The following is a 24,647-nucleotide window of genomic DNA, read 5'->3' on the forward strand; positions in this document are numbered from 1 at the left end:
ATCAATTAGGTATGTTGTTAGTTACCAGCCCTCTAGGAAGACATGTCTTTACATACGTTTAGGTATGTTGTTAGTTACTAGCCCCTCTAGAAGACGTATCTTTACATCCATCCTCACGTCTTCTTCAATCTTTTATCCGCAGTGCATTGTGTACTATCCTACAGCATATTTGCTTACCTCTCTCACTGCTCTTATCACTGTGTGCTCATGATATGTTGCCCATAACTGTTTGGTATGTTAAATTGGAGGAATTGAGTACTTGACTGTCTGTACAGGCAACCTTTTAAATATAGTTGGCCCTGGGATGCCTGGGTGGCTAAGTGGTTGAGCATCTGCCTTTGGCTCAGGTCGTGATCCTTGGGTTTTGGGATTGAGTCCCGCATCAGGCTTCCTACAGGGATCCTGCTTAACCTATGTGGTAGTATTGTTTTATCTTTCATTTGTATTCACAATTTATTTGTAATTGATTTCTTTGTATGTTTTCAGTATGAGTTATCGGTATGAGTAAAGGCCCCCCTTTTTTACATTTTTTGAAATGGACATTCAAGGGTGCCTGAGTGGCTCAGTTGGTTAAATGTCTGCCTTTGGCTCATTTCATGATCCCAGGGTCCTGGGATCAAGCCCTATATTCGACTCTTTATTCAGTGGAGAGTCTACTTCTGCCTCTCCCTCTGTGCCCCCACTTCACCTCATGCTCCCACTCTTTAAAAAAATGGATATTTAATCAACCTAATATTACTATTGAAAAGATAGCTATTTCCCTTCTATAGAGTCATGTTTTTCATAAATCAAATGACTAAGTTATTTATGTGGGTTTGTTTCTTCTGAATTTTGTTCTGTTTGGTTTATTTTTCTATCCTTATATAAGTACCACTGTTATAATTGATGTCCTTTTATAATATATCTTACATATAGTCATTTAGTCTTACAGTTTTGTTCTTTTTTTTTCAATAATGCCTAGTGATTCTTGGTCTTTTGAATTTTCATATGCATTTTTAAAAAATATTTATTTACTCATGAGAGACAGAGAGAGAGAGAGAGGCAGAGACAGAGGCAGAGGGAGAAGCAGGCCCCATGCAGGAAGCCCGATGTGGGACTTGATCCTGGGTCTCCTGGATCATGCCCTGAGCCAAATCAGACGCTCAACTGCTGAGCCACCCAGGCGTCCCTCATATGCATTTTAGACTCAGCTCATCAATTTCCACAAAAATTCTTCTTGACATTTTGATTGAAATACCACTTAATACATCCATTTGAGAAACATACATCATAGCACTTTACCCTTAAATATCTCAGTGTTTATCTCCTAATATTAGGGACATTTTATAGATAATTTAATTACCATTATGTCACCAAGAAAAATTAAGAATAATTTCCTAATATCATCTAATACCTAATACATTTTCTTTTTTTTTTAATTAAAAGTTTTTTTTTTAAAGATTTTATTTATGACAGAGAGACAGAACATGAGTGGGGATAGAGGGAGAGGGAGAAGCAGACTCCTTGCTGAGCAGGGAGCCCAATGTGGGGCTCCATCCTAGGACCTGGGATCATGACCTGAGCCGAAGGCAGACGCTGAACCAAATGAGCCACCCAGGTGCCCCACTTAATCCATTTTCAAATTTCTTTCTTTTTCCCAATGTGCCTTTCATAGCTGATATTTCTGTTTTAAAAAAGACAAGTGGTGCTTACTAAGGTTCTATTTATCATCAGGCAATGTATAACATTTTATTTAATTAAAACAAAAAAAAGACGGGGGATCCCTGGGTGGCGCAGCGGTTTGGCGCCTGCCTTTGGCCCGGGGCGCGATCCTGGAAACCCGGGATCGAGTCCCACGTCGGGCTCCCGGTGCATGGAGCCTGCTTCTCCCTCTGCCTGTGTCTCTGCCTCTCTCTCTCTCTCTCTGTATGACTATCATAAATAAAAAAAAAAAAAAAAGAATTATGATGTACAAATTCTTCCATTTAATAGGAAAGGAAAGGAATCAAATTGGTTAAGAAACTTGTTCAATTACAAAGCTTCAAAAGCTGGGACGCCTGGGTGGCTTAGTGGTTGAGTGTCTATTTTCGGCTCAGGGCATGTCCCGCATTGGGCTCCCTGCAAGGAACCTGCTTCTCCCTCTGCCTATGTCTCTGCCTCTCTCTCTGTGTCTCTCATGAATAAATAAATAAAATATTTTTTAAAAAGCCTCAAAAGCTCTTCATATTCAAATGCATAGTTTTATAATATGAAATCCCATGCTCTTTTCACTGTATATCATATACAAAAGAATAAAGGTAAAAATCAAATAATAAAGAGGTAGGGAGAGGAAGAAATCCTGCTGAGGGACCTGTTATTTATAAAATGCAAAATATAAGTCTTAAAGCTGGTATTTAAAACCATCACCCATAAGGTATATTTATATTTTTTGAGATGTTTTTGTTGTCCTTTTCTCTATTTGTTCAACTTGTGCATATTTATATATTTAGTACTTTTCAATCCATTGCAGTCATCATTTCTTCTGTTGATCAAACTATCCAGTTTGGAAGAAGCTAGTTGGAACCCTTGACGTTGGCTCCTTTTTTCATTTATTACTAAAATTTTCAAATACATTTAAAGTTAGTAAAATAGACAAACATGTATCCATTTCTCAGCTTCAACAATTAATACCATTTGTACAAATTCCTTTGATCTTTTCTCCTCACCCACTTTTTTCCCTGGGGTATTTTAAAGTAATCCCAAACATTATGTCATTACACAGGTAAATAACTCACTATACATCTCTAACTCTTAAATGCATTATACTAAGTAACCACAGGGCCATTATACTTAATAAGATTAACAGTAATTCCTTATATTATCTAATACCCAGGCCATATTCAAATTTCCATGATTGTCTCTAAGATGTCTTTTTAGGGGCACCTGGGTGGCTCAGTTGGTTAAGCATCCGACTTTTGATTTTGGCTCAGGTCATAATCTCAGGGTCGTGATATCAAGCCCTGCATTGGGCTCAGTATTCTCTTTTTCCCTTGCCTTCTGCCCTTCCCCCCACTTGTGCATGCACACACTCTCAAATAAATAAATCTTTTAAAAATGTATTATTTTTTTAAAAGATTTTATTCGTGAGAGACAGAGAGGGGCAGGCTCCATGCAGGGAGCCTGATGTGGGACTCGATCCCGGGACCCCAGGATCATGCCCTGGGCTGAAGGCAGGTATTCAACCGCTGAGCCACCCAGGTGTCCCATTAAAAAGATATTAATAAAAATGTCATTTTATATTTGCTTTGTTTTGTTTTTTAAAGATTATTTATTTATTCAGGAGAGACAGAAAGAGAGGTGGAGACATAGGCAGAGGGAGAAGCAGGCTCCATGTAGGGAGCTTGATGTGGGACTTGATCCCAGGATCATGGGATCATGACTTGAGCCAAAGGCAGATTATGCTTTGTTAAATCTGTATCTAAACAAGGGCCACTGTTTATTACCACTGGATATTTTTCTTTTAAGTCTTTCCCTAACCATCTGTAGTCTCCCCCCACATTTTAAAGACCACTGGTTTATTAGAGAAACTAAGTCACTTATCCTATCAACAAATGGATTTAGATGATTGCTTCCTTGAGGTGGTATTCATTTTGTTTTTCCACTGCATGTTTCTGTTCACTGGCATTTAGAACTAGATTCAGTTTCAATGATTTTTTTTAAGGGAAGAAATCATTTCAGGTAGTGATATGCACTTTCTATGGCATTTTATCATATCTGGTTTAGCTTTTTAACTGGTTCTGGGGTTGATTTTTGTTTTCAGGTTTTGTCAGCCTGATCTCTCCATTGTAGCAGCTCCTCTCAACCTTTCTCCTATTCATTTTAGCCATTGAAGATAATTGTCTAAATTCACTATTTCAGTAGTAGTTGAAAAAGAGTGGTCTAATTTTATCAATCCCTCTGCATTTATTAGCTGAAATTATTTTGTAAAAAATACCTTTTCTTTATTAGCTTTTTTTTGTCCCAAAATATTTTAGTAAAAGTCAGGATAAATGTTTTTTTTCATCTATCAGAGTAATGGGTTGGTTTCCTAGAGACTTTCATTGTTTTCTTCAATATCCTTGGGAATTCATGGATTTTTATGTATTTTATTTTATATATCTACCGTGATTTATTTTTGATGCCCAGACTGTGTCATCTTAGAAATTAGGAGACTTTTCTGTTTGGCTCCTGTATCCTTTACATGATTTCATTAGATTTTGGCTTCCTTGGTTTCTTTTTTTTTTTTTAATTTAAATTTTAGTTAGTTAATCTGCAGTGCAGTATTGGTTTCTAGAGTAGAATTCAGTGGTTCATCACTTATATGATGCAGTGCTCATCACAAGTGCTCTCTTTAATACCCATCGCCCAGGGGCACCTCGGTGACTCAGTCGGTTAAGTGTCTGCCTTTCGGCTCTGGTTGTGATCTTGGGGTGCTGGGTTCGAGCCCTACATCGGACTCCCCACTCAGCAAGGAGTCTGTTTCTCCTTCTCCCTCTCCCTGTCCTCACCATTTGTGCTCTTTCTCATGCTCTCTCTCTGTTAAATAAATAAGTGAAATCTTTTAAAAAACCCACCCATCTAGCCGTTCCTTGCTTTCTGACACAAGATATTTTAGGCTCATTAATAATGAGTACATTTTCTGCACCAGTTCTGGAATCAGCCATTTTGCAAGGAGGCATATATTCCTTCAGTAGTGATTGGTACTAAGAAAGCAAGATGTGAGTGCTCAGGGGATTATTCCTATTTTCAGTCACACTATGTGACCTTTTGTTTTGCCCTTTTCCTCACCTTTTTGAATACAAGTGAATGACTCCAGCAGCATTCCATTGAATATTAGCTAAGTGTGGCTTTCATTTGTTTATGTAGTCATTCATTCAGTGAAAATTTATAGACCACACTACCTTGTATCTGGTCTCATGCTGGATACAGGGGATGTAAAAGTAAACCTGACTGGTTTCCTGTTCTTGATGAAGATTCATTATAGTGGGGGTATGAGTAAATGAACAGACAGTGTCTAAAGAGTATGATGAGTACTATGGTGGGTATCGGCAAGTGGGGGCAAATGATAGGCTGTGAGGAGGCCCAGAAGGAGCATTTGCAAATAATTTGGAAGGGAAGATAATGTTTGATATTGGATAAATAGAGGAAATATGAAGGTAGAAGAGCTATGAGGTGTGTTCTAGTCAGAGGAACCTAGAAGAAGTGGGGGTGGGAATCTAGATATATTTAAAGAAAGGCATATGTGTAGTTGGTTTTAACTGGAACATAAGTTTTATGTAGAGGAAGAGAAATGAAACTGAGATATAGATAAGGGCCAGGATATTGAGAGCTCCTAAAGTCAGGTCAGAAAAGTAGGATTTCACTCTGAAACCTATGAGGAAGAGATAATGGAATTGTCCTAAGTGGATGAGATATACAGTTCTCTTTGTGATGTACTGGTGATGTGTAGGGTGGGCAGATGGGAGTGGGACAGTAGGAAACTCATGAGGAGAATAGAGGTGTAGCGGTCCAGGAGAGAGACAATGTCATGTTGTGTAACATGCACCTTATATTTGTGTGTGGTATATGGGAGAATTGTGTGTGTGTAGTGTATATCTGTTATAATCTAGTGTAATACATAATATATACATACACAAACATAGAGTACAGTGTAGCATGACATTTTATATATATGTGATAAATATTACAGATATATAAGATCTGTGCATACACATGGACATAGTGTTGCATGTCTATAATTCTATATGTGCATACATATCCTGGGGCCATCTCATTGCAACAGGTCTAAAATAGAGAATATTTCAGTGAAGAAACATTGCCCAAGGACCCGACAGCTGAAGAGTGGAAAAGGGCTAACAAATACTCCCTCCTTGACCAAACGGGAGTCATGCTTCTTGGAGCCCTCATTTCAACTAGATCTCATCTTTGGGCATGGTCTTTGACCTGCCTAGTCCAGTTTTAGAAAGAATCCTGCTGAATCAATTTAATGCGACTTTCCCCTACCCCTGATATATGTGATCATCCTGGTCTGCCTTCAACAAGAATTCTAAGTCTGTTTAGCAAGATTTCCCTGTTCTTAATGTTTCCTCTTAATTTTCTACCCACTGAGCCCCCCTCCCTGCATTCCCATCCAGATCTACTGCTTAGCTATAGATTCCCAGGTGTCTTTACCCTATTCAGATTGCAGTCCATTTTCTCTTCCCTATTGCAATAGTCTTGACACTATCACAATAGTCCTTTTAATCTTATCATTTTAACAAGTGTCAGGATAATTTTTTCTTTAACAGGCCCCGCCAGAACTTTTGCTGATTGTGTTTCCTCCTTCAAAGCTCCACCAATTGGCACTGAGGCCCAGTTGTGTATCCTTAAGTAATCTGAGAATTCCTCTTCCTCTTCTTCATGGGATTCAAGAGCATGAAGAGGAATGAAATGTTTGCTCAGCATTCCCCAGAGGTTGGACTGTAGCCTTAACAGTTATCTCTGGGAGAGTGGAATGATAATCAAAGATACTTAATCTCCTTTTATGAGTTTCTGTGTGTCAGGCACCGTTGTATACTAATGAATATGTATTGTGTTTGTCTTTTAAGACTACTATCTTAAACTTTTTAAAATATAAAATGTGAAATTTCTGTACATAATTATATAGGATGTAGACTGAGAGGGTTCTATTTAATCTAATAGATTTAGGGGAAACCAGGGCAGCGAGTATGTATGGATCAGTGTTAGTGAAGGCTCATGTGCTGAGGACTAATATAATTGGTGAAAATGTTGATGAAATGAGTGTAGACTTTGATGTCAAAGATCTTATCCGAAAAGTAGAATAGATAATAGGTGGTACATGTATATTTTTAAGATGAGAGATTTGAAAATGTTTAGGTGTTCTGCAGGGGAGGAACTGATAAAAACAGTTTAAATAATAGGAGAGAAAGGGGATAACTAGTGAAACAAAATGTAGAAAATATTTGTAGAGACATATGAAGTACTGGCCATGAACAAGAGAAGGGGCATTACTTTTGACATTGGAGTTAAGGAGAGTCAGAAAGGGATGTTTTTAAGGTTTTGGAGAAGCAAGAAATAGGGGGAGTTTCTTGGTGCCCCTTTATTCTCTGTGAATAAGGTAGTAAGGGCATTTTGGAGTGTGAAAGGGGATGGCCAGGGGCCAGAGCAAAGAGGAGGAAGCTTGCAACTTTCTTTAGGGAATGAAAGAAGATTGATAGGCAGTATTGAACACCTATCTAGGTTGGAAATAAAATGTTTTTAGTTTTGTCTTTTTATCCAGGTATGTTAAGCTGCCTAGAAGTAGGAGCAAAGAAGGCAAACATTGGGTTTGATTTTAGACTGAATGGGGTGGTGATGATTGTGGGTGGTAGAAGGTTTGAGGGGCGAATAAGTTGTTGAGGTTACTGATGAGATTTGTTCAGGTTATAGGCCATGGGATCTAGTCTTGTCAGGGAAGAGTATATTCTCAGAAAGATTATTCTGTGGATCCAGAGAAAGAGAAGCTGTGTGAATATGTGCATGGGCTTGGGAGAAGTTACATAGAAATTTCAAAGCTCAAAGAGTAGAAGTAATAAGGTGATATGGCAGACAAGAAATGGTGGTCAGAGTAGGTTATTGGAACTTAGGATTTCAGAGGAAAAGTAGTTCTGGATGATGAGTAAGTTGGAGTAGAGGAGGTCAAGGAGCTGTGAAGCTGGGGTGATGGACAAGTTAGCTATGGGATCATCAAAGTTATTGCAGAAGATAAAAGGTGATAAAAAGAGTAGAGAGGAAGACAAGGAAGATGCTATATTTTGTGGAGGGAGTGAGTATAGCTCTGAGACAGATGGCATGAAAATCAAAGGAGCAGAGATTTTTTTTTTTCTTGAGGCAGCCAGTTTATTCACATCTTCATTTAAGTTCTTCAAGTCTCTCAAATGTAAAAGGCAAAGTCCCTGCACTCTCACCTAAGATACAAGTTAAGGTGATATTCAAAATATTTATTGGCTAGTACAAAGTGGACACCAGGTCCTCGTGCTCTTACCCCGGCCTCCCCTTCAGCCTGTGCTTGGTTGCTTTCACGTAACCACTTTGTGCTTCAACAATGTAGATTCCATCTTACTTTGGCCCCTGAAAGATTCAGAGCTTCAGAGCTCATCTTATGTCCCAACTTTAGTAACAATATGGCCTACCAAAGCATGCATTTCAAAGCACAAACCTTCTTTGTAATCATGCTACTTCTGCCCATTTGTCCTTAGTCAAAATAGTAGTCCTAAATTATACATATGCATTCATTTCTATTTTGTATGTCTACATATTTTATGATATATGCATGATATAAATATGCTTAGGATATAAACGTAGAGAGTGGTGCGTGTGTGTATGATGTTGAGTGTCCCAGAGAGGAGCAGAGATTTTCATAGCAGGAAGAAAAAGTAGGGAATGGAAGCAGCAGTGGCTAGCATGAGTTGTTGCCCTTAACCAGCTTAGCAGTATATTCCTTGGCCTTGGCTTTGTTTGTTTCAGTTCTGTCTTTGTCTCTGTCTTTGCCTTTTGGCGGTGCATAACCAGGATTAGGGCCAAGAAGGACTGGTGGTAATATCTTGAATGTAAGAGCTAAGATAGCATTCTATATTGATCTCTATTCTTGGAGAGACTTGAACAACGGCCTTTAGCAACTTTAAGGTAAATGGTATGGCTGGTAGGACCCTGGCTTGCCCAGGTGTGTGTTTCCAAAAATCCTATTGCAAATGGATATGATAGCCAGTCCCTGCAGCTTTTATAGAAGTAGATGCTTTTTTTTATAATAATATTAATCACCTCAGAAAAGTTGAGAACACATGCTTTAAGGAACTTCCATAGGAAGGCCCTGGATTCTTCCTTTTTTAAAAAAAATTTTTTTAAATGTGCAATGTAACAAAAATACAGAAAGTTGCATAAAATGTAAATGTACACTAAAGTGAATAATTATAAAGTAAGCACCCATAAAAGAACCTTCCAGAACCAAAAAACAGAACATTGGAAGTTATTCAGAAGCTTCCATTTGTAATCCTCTCTCTCCCTCCCAGAGGTAACCATATTTCCTGACTTGACTTTGTCTATGTGTATAGACACATGTGTACATATACACCTATTTATACATTTTACTGTTTGTAGACACTTGGTTTGCCTCCCATTTGTGCTGGTAAGAACGTTCTTGTACACATCTGTTGCATCTGTGCATGAGTTTCTCTAAGATACATTTATGGCAAAGGGATTATGTGGTAATAGTATGTGCATCCTTTCAACTTTATTAGACAATGGAAAAATTGATCTTCACAAGAATTGTACCAGTTTTGACTATGAAATGTATGTGGATTTATACCTTGTTTTTTTTCCTCCCCCACAGTTTTGAGGCCAGAAAACTATGGCTTGGAGATGATCAGGGTCAGCCAGGACCTGTAATTTGCTGTGGATATGGGGGACTTGGTTACTATTTCACATTTCTCCTGGAACAGTTAGATTTAGCTGCTTCAGGGGTCTTCTACAGGAGAACCTTGGTTTGGTTTTATCTTTTCCAGAATCTTAAGGCCCAAGAATTGGGCACCACAATTGAATGTGGTTGCCCAGCCTCTGAGGCCATTTGAGAATGAGGGAGGCTGCTTTATTATTCTGTGATACACACAGTTGATTTTAGCAATTATTTTTTAATTTTTTAAAATTTTTAAAAAATTTTTTAAATTTATTTTTTATTGGTGTTCAATTTACCAACATACAGAATAACCCCCAGTGCCCATCACCCATTCACTCCCACCCCCTGCCCTCCTCCCCTTCTACCACCCCTAGTTAATTTCCCAGAGTTAGGAGTCTTTATGTTCTGTCTCCCTTTCTGATATTTCCCACACATTTCTTCTCCCTTCCCTTATATTCCCTTTCACTATTATTTATATTCCCCAAATGAATGAGAAATACAATGTTTGTCCTTCTCCAGTTGATTAGCCAAGGGTTCTGTAGGGTGGCTTTGAGTCCGTTGTCTCTTCTTCAGACTCAAGGGTCAAGAATCAGAACCAGGAAGTTAATAACCAGCATCTATGGATGGCAGAGTATAAAGACTAGTGTAGTGGCTTAGATGACCCTGTGTCTTTGGAGGGTCCTTGAACAACTGTCTTTAGCTTACTCCCTCCTTATTCCTTTCTTTCCCAGAATCTGTCCTTTAGGGAGCCCTTGCATAGGGCCAGGAGGGCCCTGGCTTTTTTCTTTCCTTGCCAGAGTTTCAAGGTTTTATAGAAGTAAATTGTAGTGATTAAAAATTAGGAGTTTATTAACTTTCAGAAAGTTGACAAAATGTTCTATATGAAGATGTGAAATATCATACATATATATTATTGATTTTTAATTTAATTTAATTTAATTTTTTAAAAGATTTTATTTATTAATTCATGAGAGACACAGAGAGAGAGAGAGGCAGAGACACAGGCAGACGGAGAAGCAGGCACCACACAGGGAGCCCGACTCCGGACTCCAGGATCACTCCCAGGGCCAAAGGTGGCGCCAAACCACTGAGCCACCGGGGCTGCCCTTGATTTTTAATTTTAAAACAGATAATGGAATAATAATTCCAAATTTTTTTTTAATAATTCCAAATTTTAATTACAAATAGTATTAAATGTACCTTTTGGACCTGACTATATTTTTTAGATATTTCACAAAAATGAATGCATTAGCATATTTACACTTAGGAGATGCTTATTTCATGTTTTAGTTCATTGTTTCTTTACTTTTTACTACTATTACTACTTTTGCTTTCTCTATACATGTTGAGAATCTGAATTTTCAAGATAAATCATTGAAAACAGTGGCATGTTGTAGCTCTTCACTTGATTTCCTTTCATCCTTTGGCTGCTACTTGTGTAAAGTTGTTTTAATGCCTTGACTACAACCTCTCACATATTTGCAAGGCAAAGATATTCTAGAAAACATGTCATCTTTCTTTATTATCAGTTGGACACTAAACTAACCCTGTTAACTTTTACATGTTGTGCTTTGTTCTATATTACATGCAAACCCAGCTGAGGATGCCCATCTCACTGACACTGCTTGAATAGTGTGTTATTCATAGGTTTGGCATACCAGGGTACTGGGGTTTACTAGTTGGGAATGTTGGAACCGAGTGGGGGTGGGGAAAATCAGCATGCTTATGAGAAAACTATCTCATCTATGGCAAGGTGAAGGGTCATTCTAAAAATACTGAAGGGTTTAGGTAAGATTATTTTTTAAGGAGGGGGGATTCTAGAGGCCACTAAGGAAGGATTTCAAATGGGAAGGAGCACAGTGAACTGATAGTTTGAAGGGGAGATGGGCATAGCTTACTACTTTTCACTCCCTCTATTTATCTTCTTGGTTTTCAGGAAAATGTTTTTCCCAGGGCCCTGAAAGACAAGAAGTATGAGTGAACAAAAGGGGAAGTCATAGAAGGTGAGAAGGGAAATATACATAGTCTAAGAATATCAGAAGTGCTGGGATACTACTGGGAAAGATAGAGTGGAAGACTTAGAAAGGTTAGATATACCATTAACTATCAATCAATTAAGTAAGCAAATATATAGTGATCTAGAATCTGCTGGATAATGAGGACATAGCTAAATTAGATGTATTTTCTACTGAGTCTGGTGGATGAGATAGACACAGACAATTGCAACAGGGAGTGCTATGATGGAAGGGAGTCTGTACTGTCAGTAGAAACATGGAAGAGGGACCTCCAACCCATTCTAGAACTCAGTGAAGGCCTCCTGGAAGGCATCAGGTTGAGAACTTAATTTTGCATAGAAGTAGCCATTAATCTGGCAGATAAGAATCCCTGAGTGTGGGGCCTAGCGAGCTACTGGTCATTAGATCATGTAGCTACCTGAGTATGCCATATAGCTTTTGAGTTTGGAAAGTACCTGAAGAAATGGGCAGTTCAGAAGCCATTCTGGTTTAGTAGAGCTAGGGAACAGGAGTCAAGTAGAAGTGAATAGTTTCAAAATGGTTACAATGATAGATTGATTGATTGTATATATTTTTATTGGAGTTCAATTTGCCAACATATAGCATAACACCCAGTGCTCATCTCGTCAATTGCTGCCCTTAGTGCCCATCACCCATCACCCCAACCCCATGCCCACCTCCCTTTCCACTACCCCTTGTTCGTTTCCCAGAGGTAGATATCTCTTGTGTTCTGTTACCCTCATTGATATTTCCCACTCATTTTTTCTCCTTTCCCCTTTACTCCCTTTCACTATTTTTTATATTCCTCAAATGAATGAGACCATAAATGTTTGTCCTTCTCCAGTTGACTTACTTCATTCAGCATAATACCCTCCAGTTCCATCCACTTTGAAGCAAATGGGGGGTATTTGTCGTTTCTAATGGCTGAGTAATACTCCATTCTATATATACCACATCTTTATCCATTCATCATTCGATGGACACTGAGGCTCCTTCCACAGTTAGGCTATTGTGGACATTGCTGCTATGAACATCGGGGTGCAGGTGTCCCGGCGTTTCACTGCATCTGTATCTTTGGGGTAAATCCCCAGCAGTGCAATTGCTGGGTCATAGAGCAGATCTATTTTTAACTCTTTGAGGAACCTCCACACAGTTTTCCAGAGTGGCTGCACCAGTTCACATTCCCACCAAGAGTGCAGGAGGGTTTCCCTTTCTCCACATCCTCTCCAACATTTGTTGTTTCCTGCCTTGTTAATTTCCCCCATCCTCACTAGTGTGAGGTGGTATCTCATTGTGGTTTTGATTTGTATTTCCCTGATGGCCAGTGATGTGTAGCATTTTCTCATGTGTTTGTTGGCCATGTCTGTGTCTTCCTCTGTGAAATTGCTCTTCATGTCTTTTGCCCATTTCAGGATTGGATTGTTTGTTTCTTAGCTGTTGAGTTTAATGGGTTCTTTATAGATCTTGGAAACTAGCCCTTTATCTGATACGCCATTTGCAAATATCTTCTCCCATTCTGTAGGTTGTCTTTTAGTTCTGTTGACGGTTTCTTTTGCTGTGCGGAAGCTTTTTATCTTGAAGAAGTTCCAATAATTCATTTTTGCTTTTGTTTCCCTTGCCTTCATGGATGTATTTTGCAAGAAGTTGCTGTGGCCAAGTTCAAAAAGGGTGTTGCCTTTGTTTTCCTCTACAATTTTGATGGATTCTTGTCTCACATTTAGATCTTTCATCCATTTTGAGTTATCTTTGTGTATGGTGTAAGAGAATGCTCTAGTTTCATTCTTCTGCACGTGGCTGTCGAATTTTCCCAGCACCATTTATTGAAAAGACTGTCCTTTTTCCAGTGGATATTTTTTCCTGCTTTGTTGAATATTAGTTGACCACAGATTTCAGGGCCCATTTGTGGGTTCTCTATTCCATTCAGTTGATCTGTGTGTCTGTTTTTGTGCCAGTACTACACTGTCTTGATGATCGGAGCTTTTTAGTCCAACTTAAAATCTGGCATTGTGGTGGCCCTGGCTCTGGTTTTCTTTTTTAATATATCCCTGGCTATTCGGGGTCTTTTCTGATTCCACACAAATCTTATGATGATTTGTTCCAACTCTCTAGAAGAAAGTCCATGATATTTTGAAAGGGATTGCATTGAATGTGTAAATTGCCCTGGGTAGCATTGACATTTTCACAGTATTAATTCTTCCAATCCACGAGTATGGAATATTTTTCCATCTCTTTGTATCTTCCTCAATTTCTTTCAGAAGTATTCTATAGTTTCTAGGGTAGAGATCCTTTACCTCTTTGGTTAAGTTTATTCCTAGGTATCTTATGCTTTTGGGTGCAATTGTGAATGGGATTGACTCCTTCTTAATTTCTCTTTCTTCAGTCTCATTGCTAGTGTACAGAAATGCCACTGATTTCTAGGCATTGATTTTGTATCCTGCCACACTGCTGAATTGCTGTATGAGTTCTAGCAATCTTGGGGTGGAGTCTTTTGGGTTTTCTATGTACAGTATCATGTCATGTGCGAAGAGGGAGAGTTTGACTTCTTCTTTGCCAATTTGAATGCCTTTTATTTCTTTTTGTTGTCTGATTAGTGAGTCAGGACTTCCAGTACTATGTTGAATAGCAGTGGTGAGAGGGAACATCCCTGTCTTGTTCCTGATCTTAGGGGAAAGGCTCCCAGTGTTTCCAAATTGAGAATGATATTTGCTGTGGGCTTTTCATAGATAGCTTTTAAGATGCTGAGGAATGTTGCCTCTATCCCTACACTCTGAAGAGTTTTGATCAGGAATGGATGCTGTATTTTGCCAAATGCTATCTCTGCATCCATTGAGAGGATCTTATGGTTCTTGTTTTTTCTCTTGCTGATATGATCTATCACATTGATTGGCTTTAGGAATGTTGAACCAGCCTTGTATCCGGGGATAAATCCCACTTGGTCAGGGTGAATAATTTTCTTAATGTTGGCTATTGGCTAGGATCTTGTTGAGAGTGTTTGCATCTGTGTTCATCAGGGATATTGGTCTATAATTCTTTTTTGTTGGGGTCTTTGTCTGGTTTTGGAATTAAGGTGATGCTGGCCTCATCGATCAGGTTTGAAGATATTCCATCTCTTTCTATCTTTCCAAACAGCTTTAGTAGAACAGGTATTGGTTCTTCTTTAAACGTTTGATAGAATTCCCCTGGGAAGCCATCTGGCCCTGGACTTTTGTGTCTGGGGAGTTTTTTGATGACTGCTTTAATTTCCTCCCTGGTTATTAGCCTGTTTAGCTTTTCTATTTCTTTCTGTTCCAGTTTTGGTAGTTTGTAGTTTTCCAGAAATGCATCCATTTCTTCTAGATTGCCTAATTTATTGGCGTATAGCTGCTCATAATAAGTTTTTAAAATCATTTGTATTTCCTTGGTATTGGTGGTGATCTCTCCTTTTTCATTTGTGATTTTATTAATTTGAGTCTTTTCTCTTGTGTTTTTAATAAGGCTGGCTAATGGTTTATCTATCTTATTAATTCTTTCAAAGAACCAACTCTGATTTTGTTGATCTGTTCTACAGTTCTTCTGGTCTGTGTTTAATTGATTTCTGCTCGAATCTTTATTATCTCTCTTCTGCTTGGTATAGGTTTTATTTGCTGTTCTTTTTCCAGTTCCTTTAGGTGTAAGGTTAGCTTGTGTATTTGAGTTTTTTTCCAATTTTTTGAGGGAGGCTTGTATTGCGATGTAGTTCCTTCTCAGGACTGCTTTTGCTGTATCCCAAAGATTTTGATTGGTTGTATCTTCATTCTCATTCGTTTCCATGAATCTTTTTAATTATTCCTTAATTTCCTGGTTGACCCTTTCAGCTTTTAGCAGGATGCTCTTTAACCTCCATGTGTTTGGGTTTCTTCCAAATTTCTTCTTGTGATTTAGTTCAAGTTTCAAAGCATTATTGTCTGAAAATATGCAGGGGACATTTCCAGTCTTTTGGTATGAGTTGAGACCTGATTTGTGACCCAGTATGTGGTCTATTCTGGAGAAAGTTCCATGTGCACCTGAGAAGAATATGTATTCAGTTGCGTTTGGTTGTAAAGTTCTGTAAATATTTGTGAAATCCATCTGGTCCAGTGTATCATTTAAAGCTCTTGTTTTTTTGAAGTTGTTGTCCTTAGAATATCTATCGATTGTAGAAAGCGGTGTGTTCAAGTCTCCCAGTATCAGTGTATTATTATCTAAATATGTCTTTACCCTGTTTATTAATTGATTGATATACTGCAGCTCCCACATTCGGGGCATAAATGTTCATGATTGTTAGGTCCTCTTGTTGCAAAGATCCTTTAAGTATGATATAGTGTCCCTCTTCATCTCTTGACCACAGTCTTTGGGATAAACTTTAATTTATCTGATATATGAATGACTACCCCTGCTTTCTTTTGAGGGCCATTTGAATGGTAAATGGTTCTCCCACCTTTCATTTTCAGGCTGTAGGTGTCGTTAGGTCTAAAATGAGTCTCTTGTAGACAGCAAATAGATTAGTCTTTCTTTTTTATCCAGTCTGAAACCCTGCGCCTTTGATGGGTTCATTAAGCCCATTCATTTTCAGAGTCACTATGGAAAGATATGAATTTAGTGTCATAATAATACCTATTCAGTCCCTGTATTTTGTGGATTGTTTCCTTAGACTTCCTCTTTCTTTTACAGAGTCCCCCTTAATATTTCTTGCAGAGCTCCTTGGTGGTCACAGATTCTTTCAGTTTCTGCCTATCTTGGAAGGTCTTTATCTCTCCTTCTAATCTGAATGAGAGCCTTGCTGGATAAAGTATTCTTGGCTGCAGGTTCTTCTCCTTTAGGACTCTGAATATATCCTGCCAGCCTTATCTGGCCTGCCAGATCTCTGTGGAGAGGTCTGCTGTTATCCTAATACTTCTCCCCATAAAGGTTAGGGATCTCTTGTCTCTTGCTGCTTTAAGGATCTTCTCTTTATCTTTGGGATTTGCAAGATTCACTATTAAATGTTGAGGTGTGAGTGGTTTTTATTGATTTTTTTTTGGGTGGGGGGGATCTCTCTACCTCCTGGATCTGACTGCCCATTTCACTTCCCAAGTTAGAGAAGTTCTCAGCTATGATTTGTTCAAATACAGTTTCTGGTCCTCTGTCCCTTTCGGCGCACTCAGGAACCCCAATTAAAGGTAGATTTTTCCTTTTGAGGCTGTCATACCCTCCATTTCCATCCACGTCGAAGCAAATGGTAGGTATTTGTCGTTTCTAATGGCTGAGTAATATTTCATTGTATACATAAACCACATCTTCTTTTTCCATTCATCTTTCGATGGACACTGAGGCTCCTTCCACACTTTGGCTATTGTGGACATTGCTGCTAGAAATTTCGGGGTGCAGGTGTCCTGGCGTTTCACTGCATCTGTATCTTTGGGGTAAATCCCCAGCAGTGCAATTGCTGGGTGGTAGGGCAGTTCTATTTTTAACTCTGAGGAACCTCCACACAGTTTTCCAGAGTGGCTGCACCAGTTCACATTCCCACCAGGAGTGCAGGAGGGTTTCCCTTTCTCCACATCCTCTCCAACATTTGTTGTTTCCTGCCTTGTTAATTTCCCCCATCCTCACTGGTGTGAGGTGGTATCTCATTGTGGTTTTGATTTGTATTTCCCTGATGGCAAGTGATGCAGAGCATTTTCTCATGTGCGTGTTGGCCATGTCTGTGTCTTTCTCTGTGAGATTTCTCTTCATGTCTTTTGCACATTTCAGGTTGGATTGTTTGTGTCTTTGCTGTTGAGTTTAATAAGTTCTTTATAGATCTTGGATACTAGCCCTTTATCTGATACGTCATTTGCAAATATCTTCTCCCATTTTGTAGGTTGTCTTTGAGTTTTGTTCACTGTTTTTTTTGCTGTGCAAAAGCTTCTTATCTTCATGAAATCCCAATAGTTCATTTTTACTTTTGTTTCTCTGGCCTTTATGGATGTATCTTGCAAGAAGTTACTGTGGGCAAGTTCTAAAAGGGTGTTGCTTGTGTTTTCCTCTAGGATTTTGATGGAATCTTGTCTCACATTTAGATCTTTCATCCATTATGAGTTTATCTTTGTGTATGGTGTAAGAGAATGGTCTAGTTTCATTCTTGTTATGTGGGTGTGCAATTTTCCCAACACCATTTATTGAAGAGACTGGTTTTTTTTCCAGTGGATAGTCTTTCTTGCTTTGTCGAATATGAGTTGACCATAAAGTTGAGGGTCCACTTCTGGATTCTCTCTTCTGTTCCATTAATCTATGTGTCTGTTTTTGTGCCAGTACCACACTGTCTTGATGACCACATCTTTGTAGTACAACCTGAAAATGAAATAAAAGGCATTCAAATTGGCAAAGATGAAGTCAAAGTCTCCCTCTTTGCAGATGACATGATAATGTATATAGAAAACCCAAAAGACTCCACCCCAAGATTGCTAGAACTCATACAGCAATTCAGCAGTGTGGCAAGATACAAAATCATTGGCCAGAAATCAGTGACATTTCTGTACACTAGCAATGGGACTGAAGAAAGCGAAATTAAGGAGTCAGTCCCATTGACAATAGCACCCACATGCATAAGATACCTAGGAATAATCCTAACCAAAGAGGGAAACGATCTATACCCTAAAAACTATAGAACACTTCTGAAAGAAATTGAGGAAGACACAAAGAGTTGGAAAAATATTCCACGATCCTGGATTGGAAGAATTAATATTGTGAAAATGTCAATGCTACCCAGGGCAATTTACACAGTTAATGCAATCCCTATCAAAATACCATGGACTTTCTTCAGAGAGTTGGAACAAATTATCTTAAGATTTGTGTGGAATCCGAAAAGCCCCTGAATAGCCAGGGTAATATTAAAAAAGAAAACCACAGCTGGGGGCATCACAATGCCAGATTTCAGGTTGTACTACAAAGCTGTGGTCATCAAGACAGTGTCGTACTGGCACAGGAACAGACACATCGATCAATGGAACAGAATAGAGAATCCAGAATTGGACCCTCAACTTAATGGTCAGCTCATATTCGACAAAGCAGGAAAGACTATCCACTGGAAGAAAGACAGTCTCTTCAATAAATGGTGCTGGGAAAATTGGACATACACATGCAGAAGAATGAAACTAGACCATTCTCTTACACCATACACAAAGATCAACTCAAAATGGATGAAAGATCTAAATGTGAGACAATATTACTTCTATCTCGTTAAGCCTCGTCGTTACGACCTCCAGTTTGGATTGCATCTCATTTAATTGATTTTTAATTTCGGCCTGATTAGTTCTGAATTCTGCAGTCATGAAGTCTTTTGAATCCTTTATGCTTTTTTCTAGAGCTACTAGTAGCTTTATAATTGTGCTTCTGAATTGGCTTTCTGACATTGAATTGTAATCCAAATTTTATAACTCTGTGGTAGAGATTACTTTTTCTGATTCTTTCTTTTGTGGTGAGTTTTTCCTTCTTGTCATTTTGCTCAGTGCAGAATGGCTAAAAATAAGTTGTACTGGAAAACGGAGAAAAAGAGAGACAGATCAGGGGGTGGGGGAACAAAGAGAAAACAAAAAACAAGGAGGGTATCCTCTGATTCTATATACTGTAAATCCCTCAACTTCCCCTGGAACTTTCTAGTGCTGCTTGGTCAATAACTTGCTTTTCCCCTGTCCTTCCAGGTGGTCTTCTGGGGGAGGGGCCTGCTTTGCTGATTTGAGGTTGTGCACCTGGGGGAGCTGCCCAGCCCCCTGCCAGGTGTATCAGTGGGAGCTGTTTATCCTGTGAGGCCCCTGCTCCCTGGTGGCCCTGCTCAGTCCCAGGCACAAGGTGACACCAGGGGGAACAACAGTGGCAGTGGCCAGCTCTCAAGTTCTGGAGTCAGCTTCCACAGGAACTACCGCAGCTCCCAGTCTATGCGTTCCTGGATGCTCCGGGGTGGGGGTGCTGATCTGCACAGCTCGGGGCCACCCAGAGGCAGGAGCTTCCTTGCTGTCCGTGTCCTCCCGGCCTCCGCCGAGTTCCGGATCCTGGGCTGTGTCCTCCAGCGCCCTCGGCTCTGGGGCCTGCACTGCTGGAATCCCGCTCCCGGGGCCACGTGGAGCCGCTGCCTGAGTTGCTCCCATGCTACCCAGGCATGAATTCCAGACCTTTCCGGAGCTTGCCCCGTGGTGTGTGGCGCACTCTCCTCCGGGGAACAGTTCCTCTGTTAGTGCTCCTGGTAGCATGATGGTATCCCTGCCCCTCCTGGGATCCTGCCCGAGTTCCTTGGGAGCGCCTTTCCATCTGGGAAGATTTGTACCATTTCGGCTTCTCCGGGACTGGCCTTTCCTGTCCTGGGGGCACTCGCCACCCTGCCTTAGCTCGGCTCCTGGCGGGGTATCCTCCCCCTTGGATGCTTTTTTATTTCATTTTTTCCTCGTCTTCCTACCTTGATAGAACCACGAACTCTTCTCACTGTAGCATTCCAGCTGTTCTCTCTGTAAATCTCAGGCCGAATTCATAGGTTTTCAGGATGATTTGAAAGTTATCTAGGTAAGTTGGTGGGGACAGGTGACTTGGGGACCCTATTCTTCTGCCATCTTGCCCCGCCTCCCTCTCTGTAAAAGTTTTATAGTTTTCTTTTCACAATTAGTTTCTAGTTGGAATTTATTTTTGTGTATCGTATGATGTAGAGAATTTATTATTTTTTTCTGAATGATATATCATTGGTTCCGGGACTATTTACTGCATAGTCTCTTCTTTCTCCACAGATTTATAATGCTGTGTCTATCATATACCAAGTTGTAATAGATGTATATGTCTGCCCTTAGACTTTCTATTCTGTTCTATTGGTCTATTTTTCTGTATCTATACTAATACTATATTGTTAATTACAATAGCTTTGTAATGCATGTTAGTATTTGGTAGGGAAAGACCTCTTATTCCTCTTCCTCAAAAGTACATTTTTTACCCTTCACTTTTTCATACAGATTTTAAGGTAAGCTTAATATGATCCATATGAAACATTGAGATTTTGACTTGAACTTCTTCCTATTTATTGGTTTATAGATTCTGTTACATCTTTTCAACAATGCAAGTGGTTCATCCCTCCTTTTGTCTAGATATCTTTAATACCTTTGAAAAAATGTTTTATAGTTTTCTCCATAAGGGTGTCATGCATATTCTTTTAGAGGTATTTCTATGAACTGTAAGTTTTTGTTGCTCTCATGAGTATTTTTAAATTACATTTTTTAACTGATTGCGACTGGTGTATGGGAGTGTTTGATTCTGGTGCATTGTTTTTAGATCCATTCACTTTGCTTACCTCCTTCTCTAGGTCCAATTGTTGTTTATAGGTTTTGTTGAATTTTTATATAAGCTTTATATAAAACATACTTAGAAGTATGTAAATCTTAACTATACAGCTCACTGAATTATCACAACGTGTTTTGGGCTTGTTAGTGTAATTTGTGAATAATTGTAATTTTTTTGCTTTCAGCCCTATGCCTCCAAATATTGATATCATTTTGTATAAAATAAAATAGAATTTCTTTTCTAAAGCAATTTCACTGAAGTGTTTCCGAGGCTTTGTGCTCTAAATAGTGGTGTTTGATATGTAAATACTTTTGAAGTTATCAAAGAAAGGAAATTATCTTTATTTGGAAATTCCAACAGTACTTAATAAAAGAGCCTTGATCACTTATGCAAAGTCCCATTTGCTGTGTAAAGTGACATATTCACAGGATCAGGACATCTTGGGAAGGTTATTATTCTGTCTAGTATACCAGGTTAATGTGTTAATAAACAAGATATCTAGTTAGAGTTACACATTTCTTTTGTAGGTTATTTTCATAGTTTGTCAATTTCTAAAGTTGTGGGAGTCCTTACAAAATGTCTTTCTTTAAACAGTACTTCTAAGGAAAGATTTGTTATTAACAAAGAATAGAACTAGTTGGTAAGTTATTATTGATAAGTCTCCGTATTGTAAAAGAGAACTAGATTGACATTCTTGTTAAAATGTTTCAATTTAACATCTTTTAAATTTAGATTATTTGAAATAAGTGTGAAGTACTATGGTTTCCATCCCTCCACAGCTGGAGGGAAGAGAGTACAGAGCCTTTATGTCTCTGTAAATTTCCTTTTTGTTGATTGTGAAGATTTGTATTTGTAAAGTTAGGCTCTGGATTCCATAAGTTAATTTTAAGTAAAAAGCAAGTCTGGAGCCTAATTTTGCTTGTGGAAATGGAGAAAGGGCTGAAAAGAATTTTATTATCAATGAAACACTATATTTTGTGCCTTGTAAAGTAGTTAAGATTCAGTGTGATCACTTCACAAGGCCCTGACGCCTGTTAAGTGAAAGAGAGAAGTTTGAGCAGTTCAGAGTATTAAACAATCCTCTTTCTGTACTTTCCACCTTTTTGTCTCTTTGTACTGTACTCTAATAATTTTTTTTACAAATTATTAATCTCTTGATTAATGCAATCTCTTGGGTTTTTCATGTGAGATGCTATATTTTTCTTCCAAAAGTTTGATTAGGTTTGTGATATATTATGTATTATGGTTTCCTGATGCTTGGAAATATCTTAAAGTTTGTTTACTTCTTTATCTGTAGTAAAGTTGTTATCTTACAGTTTGTTATTTGCTAACCCCAGTTTTAAGTCTTTTCTTTTATCAGCTGATCCTGCTGTTTTGCCTCTTTATCTAATTCGCCTCAAGGATCCCCAGGGCTAGTCATGTAATTTAGCCGGAACTGCAAAATGACCTGCTTGCATTCATTCAACCCCCCCCCCCCCCCACCGCAGAGGGTAGCCTTTTGGCATCCCTGCTTATTGTAGGGAGAGTCTCCTATTAGTTTTCCTACTCTGTGTAGATCTGACTTTAATCTGTCTCTTTTGCCTACAAAACAACCAAAATGAAAGTTAAAATTTTATTGGGAATGGATAGATATCCTCAGGGCAGAAATTGCCTCCCTGCATATCTGTTTCTCTAGATTCCCCTTTTCTCCTGCTGTGCCCTGTTGTTTCCATATTTTAATTGCCCTCTATTTTTCCTGTTTTTAAGTAGATGTTGTTTCTCTTTTGTCAAAAATTTGGTTTGTTTTCAGCATGAGGGTTTGTCCAAACAGCCTTGTGGGCAATTACCAGAAATATGAAAATTTCCTGTAACTCTTTCCTACATTTTCTTTGAGATTAAGTTTAGGCTCAGAACTTTTCGTTACCTTGTAGGTTTTCTTTATGGATGAAACATCCAGGGCTCAGAAAAATAAAGATACTTGCCCAAGATCATATAGCAAGTAAGTAGTAATACCAGTTTTGAGCCCAGCTCTGTCCAGCCCTGAAGCCTATGTGCATAACCAGTTCAGTGCACTGCATCCTTTAGATTCCATTGGTTTTTGTGCCTGGAATATTGGACATCTAGGAGAGTAAATGTCATATTGTTTTCTCCTATCAGGTTTTTCTCCCTCAAAGTCAGCACTCTCTCTTGTTCTGGGGCACACATGCATCTCTATGCCTCTTTCAGAAGATCCATGCCTGTTTCTGAGACATCCTATTAAATAACAGACCCTCTTCTACCACCTACACTGTACCTTTCAGAGCTGAATTTAGGGGCAGTCAGTTTCCCAGCTTTAACTACAAAGTTTTATGTTCTTTTTAACTGCAGGATTTTCTACCTCGAAAGACCAAAATGCATTCCCAGCTCAATTTGGAAAGATCTAAGGACAAAGGGATCGAGGAAGAAATTCTCTTAGGTGAGCAAAGAAGGGAGAATGAAACAGGTAGGAGCTTGAGAACTTGTTTTGTTAGTGTTAGGATGGTTTTGGATTTTGGTTGGTGAATGCCCATGGCACCTTGACTTGGTGGAAAACACAGGAGTTTTGGAGCTGGACATACTTGAATTGACACTCGGTTCCCTTACTTACTCACTCTAAAATATTGGGTAAGCCAGTTCTCTTTTCTGACATCAGTTTCTTCAGCTACACAATTTGAATAATACCTATTTCTCAAGGTTTCCATTTGAAATATAATTAATATATTTTGGTGAAGTGTTTGTGCTTGGTACATGCTTACTAAGTATTTGTAGTATTATTATCATTATTGTTACAACCATAGGGGCAGAAAAATGTTCCTTTTTTTTCTAGGTGTATTTAATTTTCTGTTTGCATTTCTTTTTTGTGAATGGTTTTACTCATGTTCTTTGCCCATTTCTGTATGTGGGTCTATCATTTAGTTGATAAAATTTTGACTAAGAATAGTGTCTACTTCAAAGAGGGAAATTTCAGAAAAAAATCAAAATTCTAAAGAATGTTATGGATCTAGAATCCAAGGCTCATCATAATCTCTACTGTAGAGAAGACTTGGCGTGTGATGACATAGGCTGAAGGAAAGCTTGGCAGAGAAGGATCTGATATACTCCTTTTTCTGTGGAAATCTGCTGTGGGCACAATACTGCCACTTAGAAAAAATAATCCTACCGAAGAAGACTGTAAGTACCTTGACTGAGGAAAGACTGAGCTAGATGTTTTTATATGAGGAAAACCTGTAGGAGAAAGAGCAGAGAGGTATGGTTTATTTATTTATTTTAAATTTTTTATTTAAATTCAATTAATCAACTAATCAACATAGAGTATATTATATTATTAGTTTCAGAGGTAGAGTTCAATGATTCATCAGTCTTGTATACCCAGTGCTCAATACATCACATACCCTCCTTAATGTCCATCACCCAGAGATGGGGTAACTGGGTAGGTAACAGAAGTATAGTTTATAGGACTAAAACTCTGCAAAGGTTTTAGAATTTGTGAGACGCTGGAAAATTTCCAGTGGGTAGAAGCACTACATGTATGATTAATGTCTAAAAGCCTTTCGTCGATGTTGAAGGCTGATGCCTCAGAGTACTCATAGTAGAGAGAAACCCTATGAAGGTAATGAATATAGAAGTTTCTTGTCATGATGCCCAGCTTATATGACATCTGAGAATCCCCACCTGAGAATTTATTAATTCATATGGCTATGAAAACAAGGGAAGGCCTTCAGGCAGAATTTAATTCTCTTTTCAACACCAGAGATTTTATAGGGTAGGAAAACTTCCCCAGTGTGAGAGAAATTACAGTGAGTAATCAAGCTTTTTCAATCATACGAAAATGCACAGTGGAGAAACTCTATGAATGTGTTGACTATGGGAAAGACTTCAGGACAAACTCATACTTTTTTTTTTTAACGTAAGAGAGTTCATAGAGAAGAACTCTA

General features: G+C 38.7%; 1 protein-coding gene across 22 annotated transcripts in view; it reads left to right on the top strand.

The window, feature by feature from the left end:
* MAGED1 (MAGE family member D1) overlaps positions 1-24,647 on the top strand; it is a 61,537-nt gene that overhangs the window by 2,042 nt on the left and 34,848 nt on the right. For 11 of the 22 annotated variants that reach the window (XM_025989132.2, XM_072746390.1, XM_072746378.1 and 8 more), the window contains exon 2: positions 23,062-23,149. The exons of 3 other annotated variants lie outside the window; for them this stretch is intronic. In XM_025989132.2, the coding sequence (XP_025844917.1) occupies positions 23,086-23,149 (64 nt within the window). In that variant the 5' untranslated portion in view covers positions 23,062-23,085. Of the gene's footprint in view, positions 1-11,363; positions 11,431-23,061; positions 23,177-24,647 lie in introns of those variants that run through there. 8 more of the 22 variants (XM_072746379.1, XM_072746382.1, XM_072746387.1 and 5 more) reach the window with 4 other exon arrangements.

The sequence above is a fragment of the Vulpes vulpes genome, unplaced genomic scaffold (assembly GCF_048418805.1).
Source record: "Vulpes vulpes isolate BD-2025 unplaced genomic scaffold, VulVul3 u000000686, whole genome shotgun sequence".
Taxonomy (NCBI): Eukaryota; Metazoa; Chordata; class Mammalia; order Carnivora; family Canidae; genus Vulpes; species Vulpes vulpes.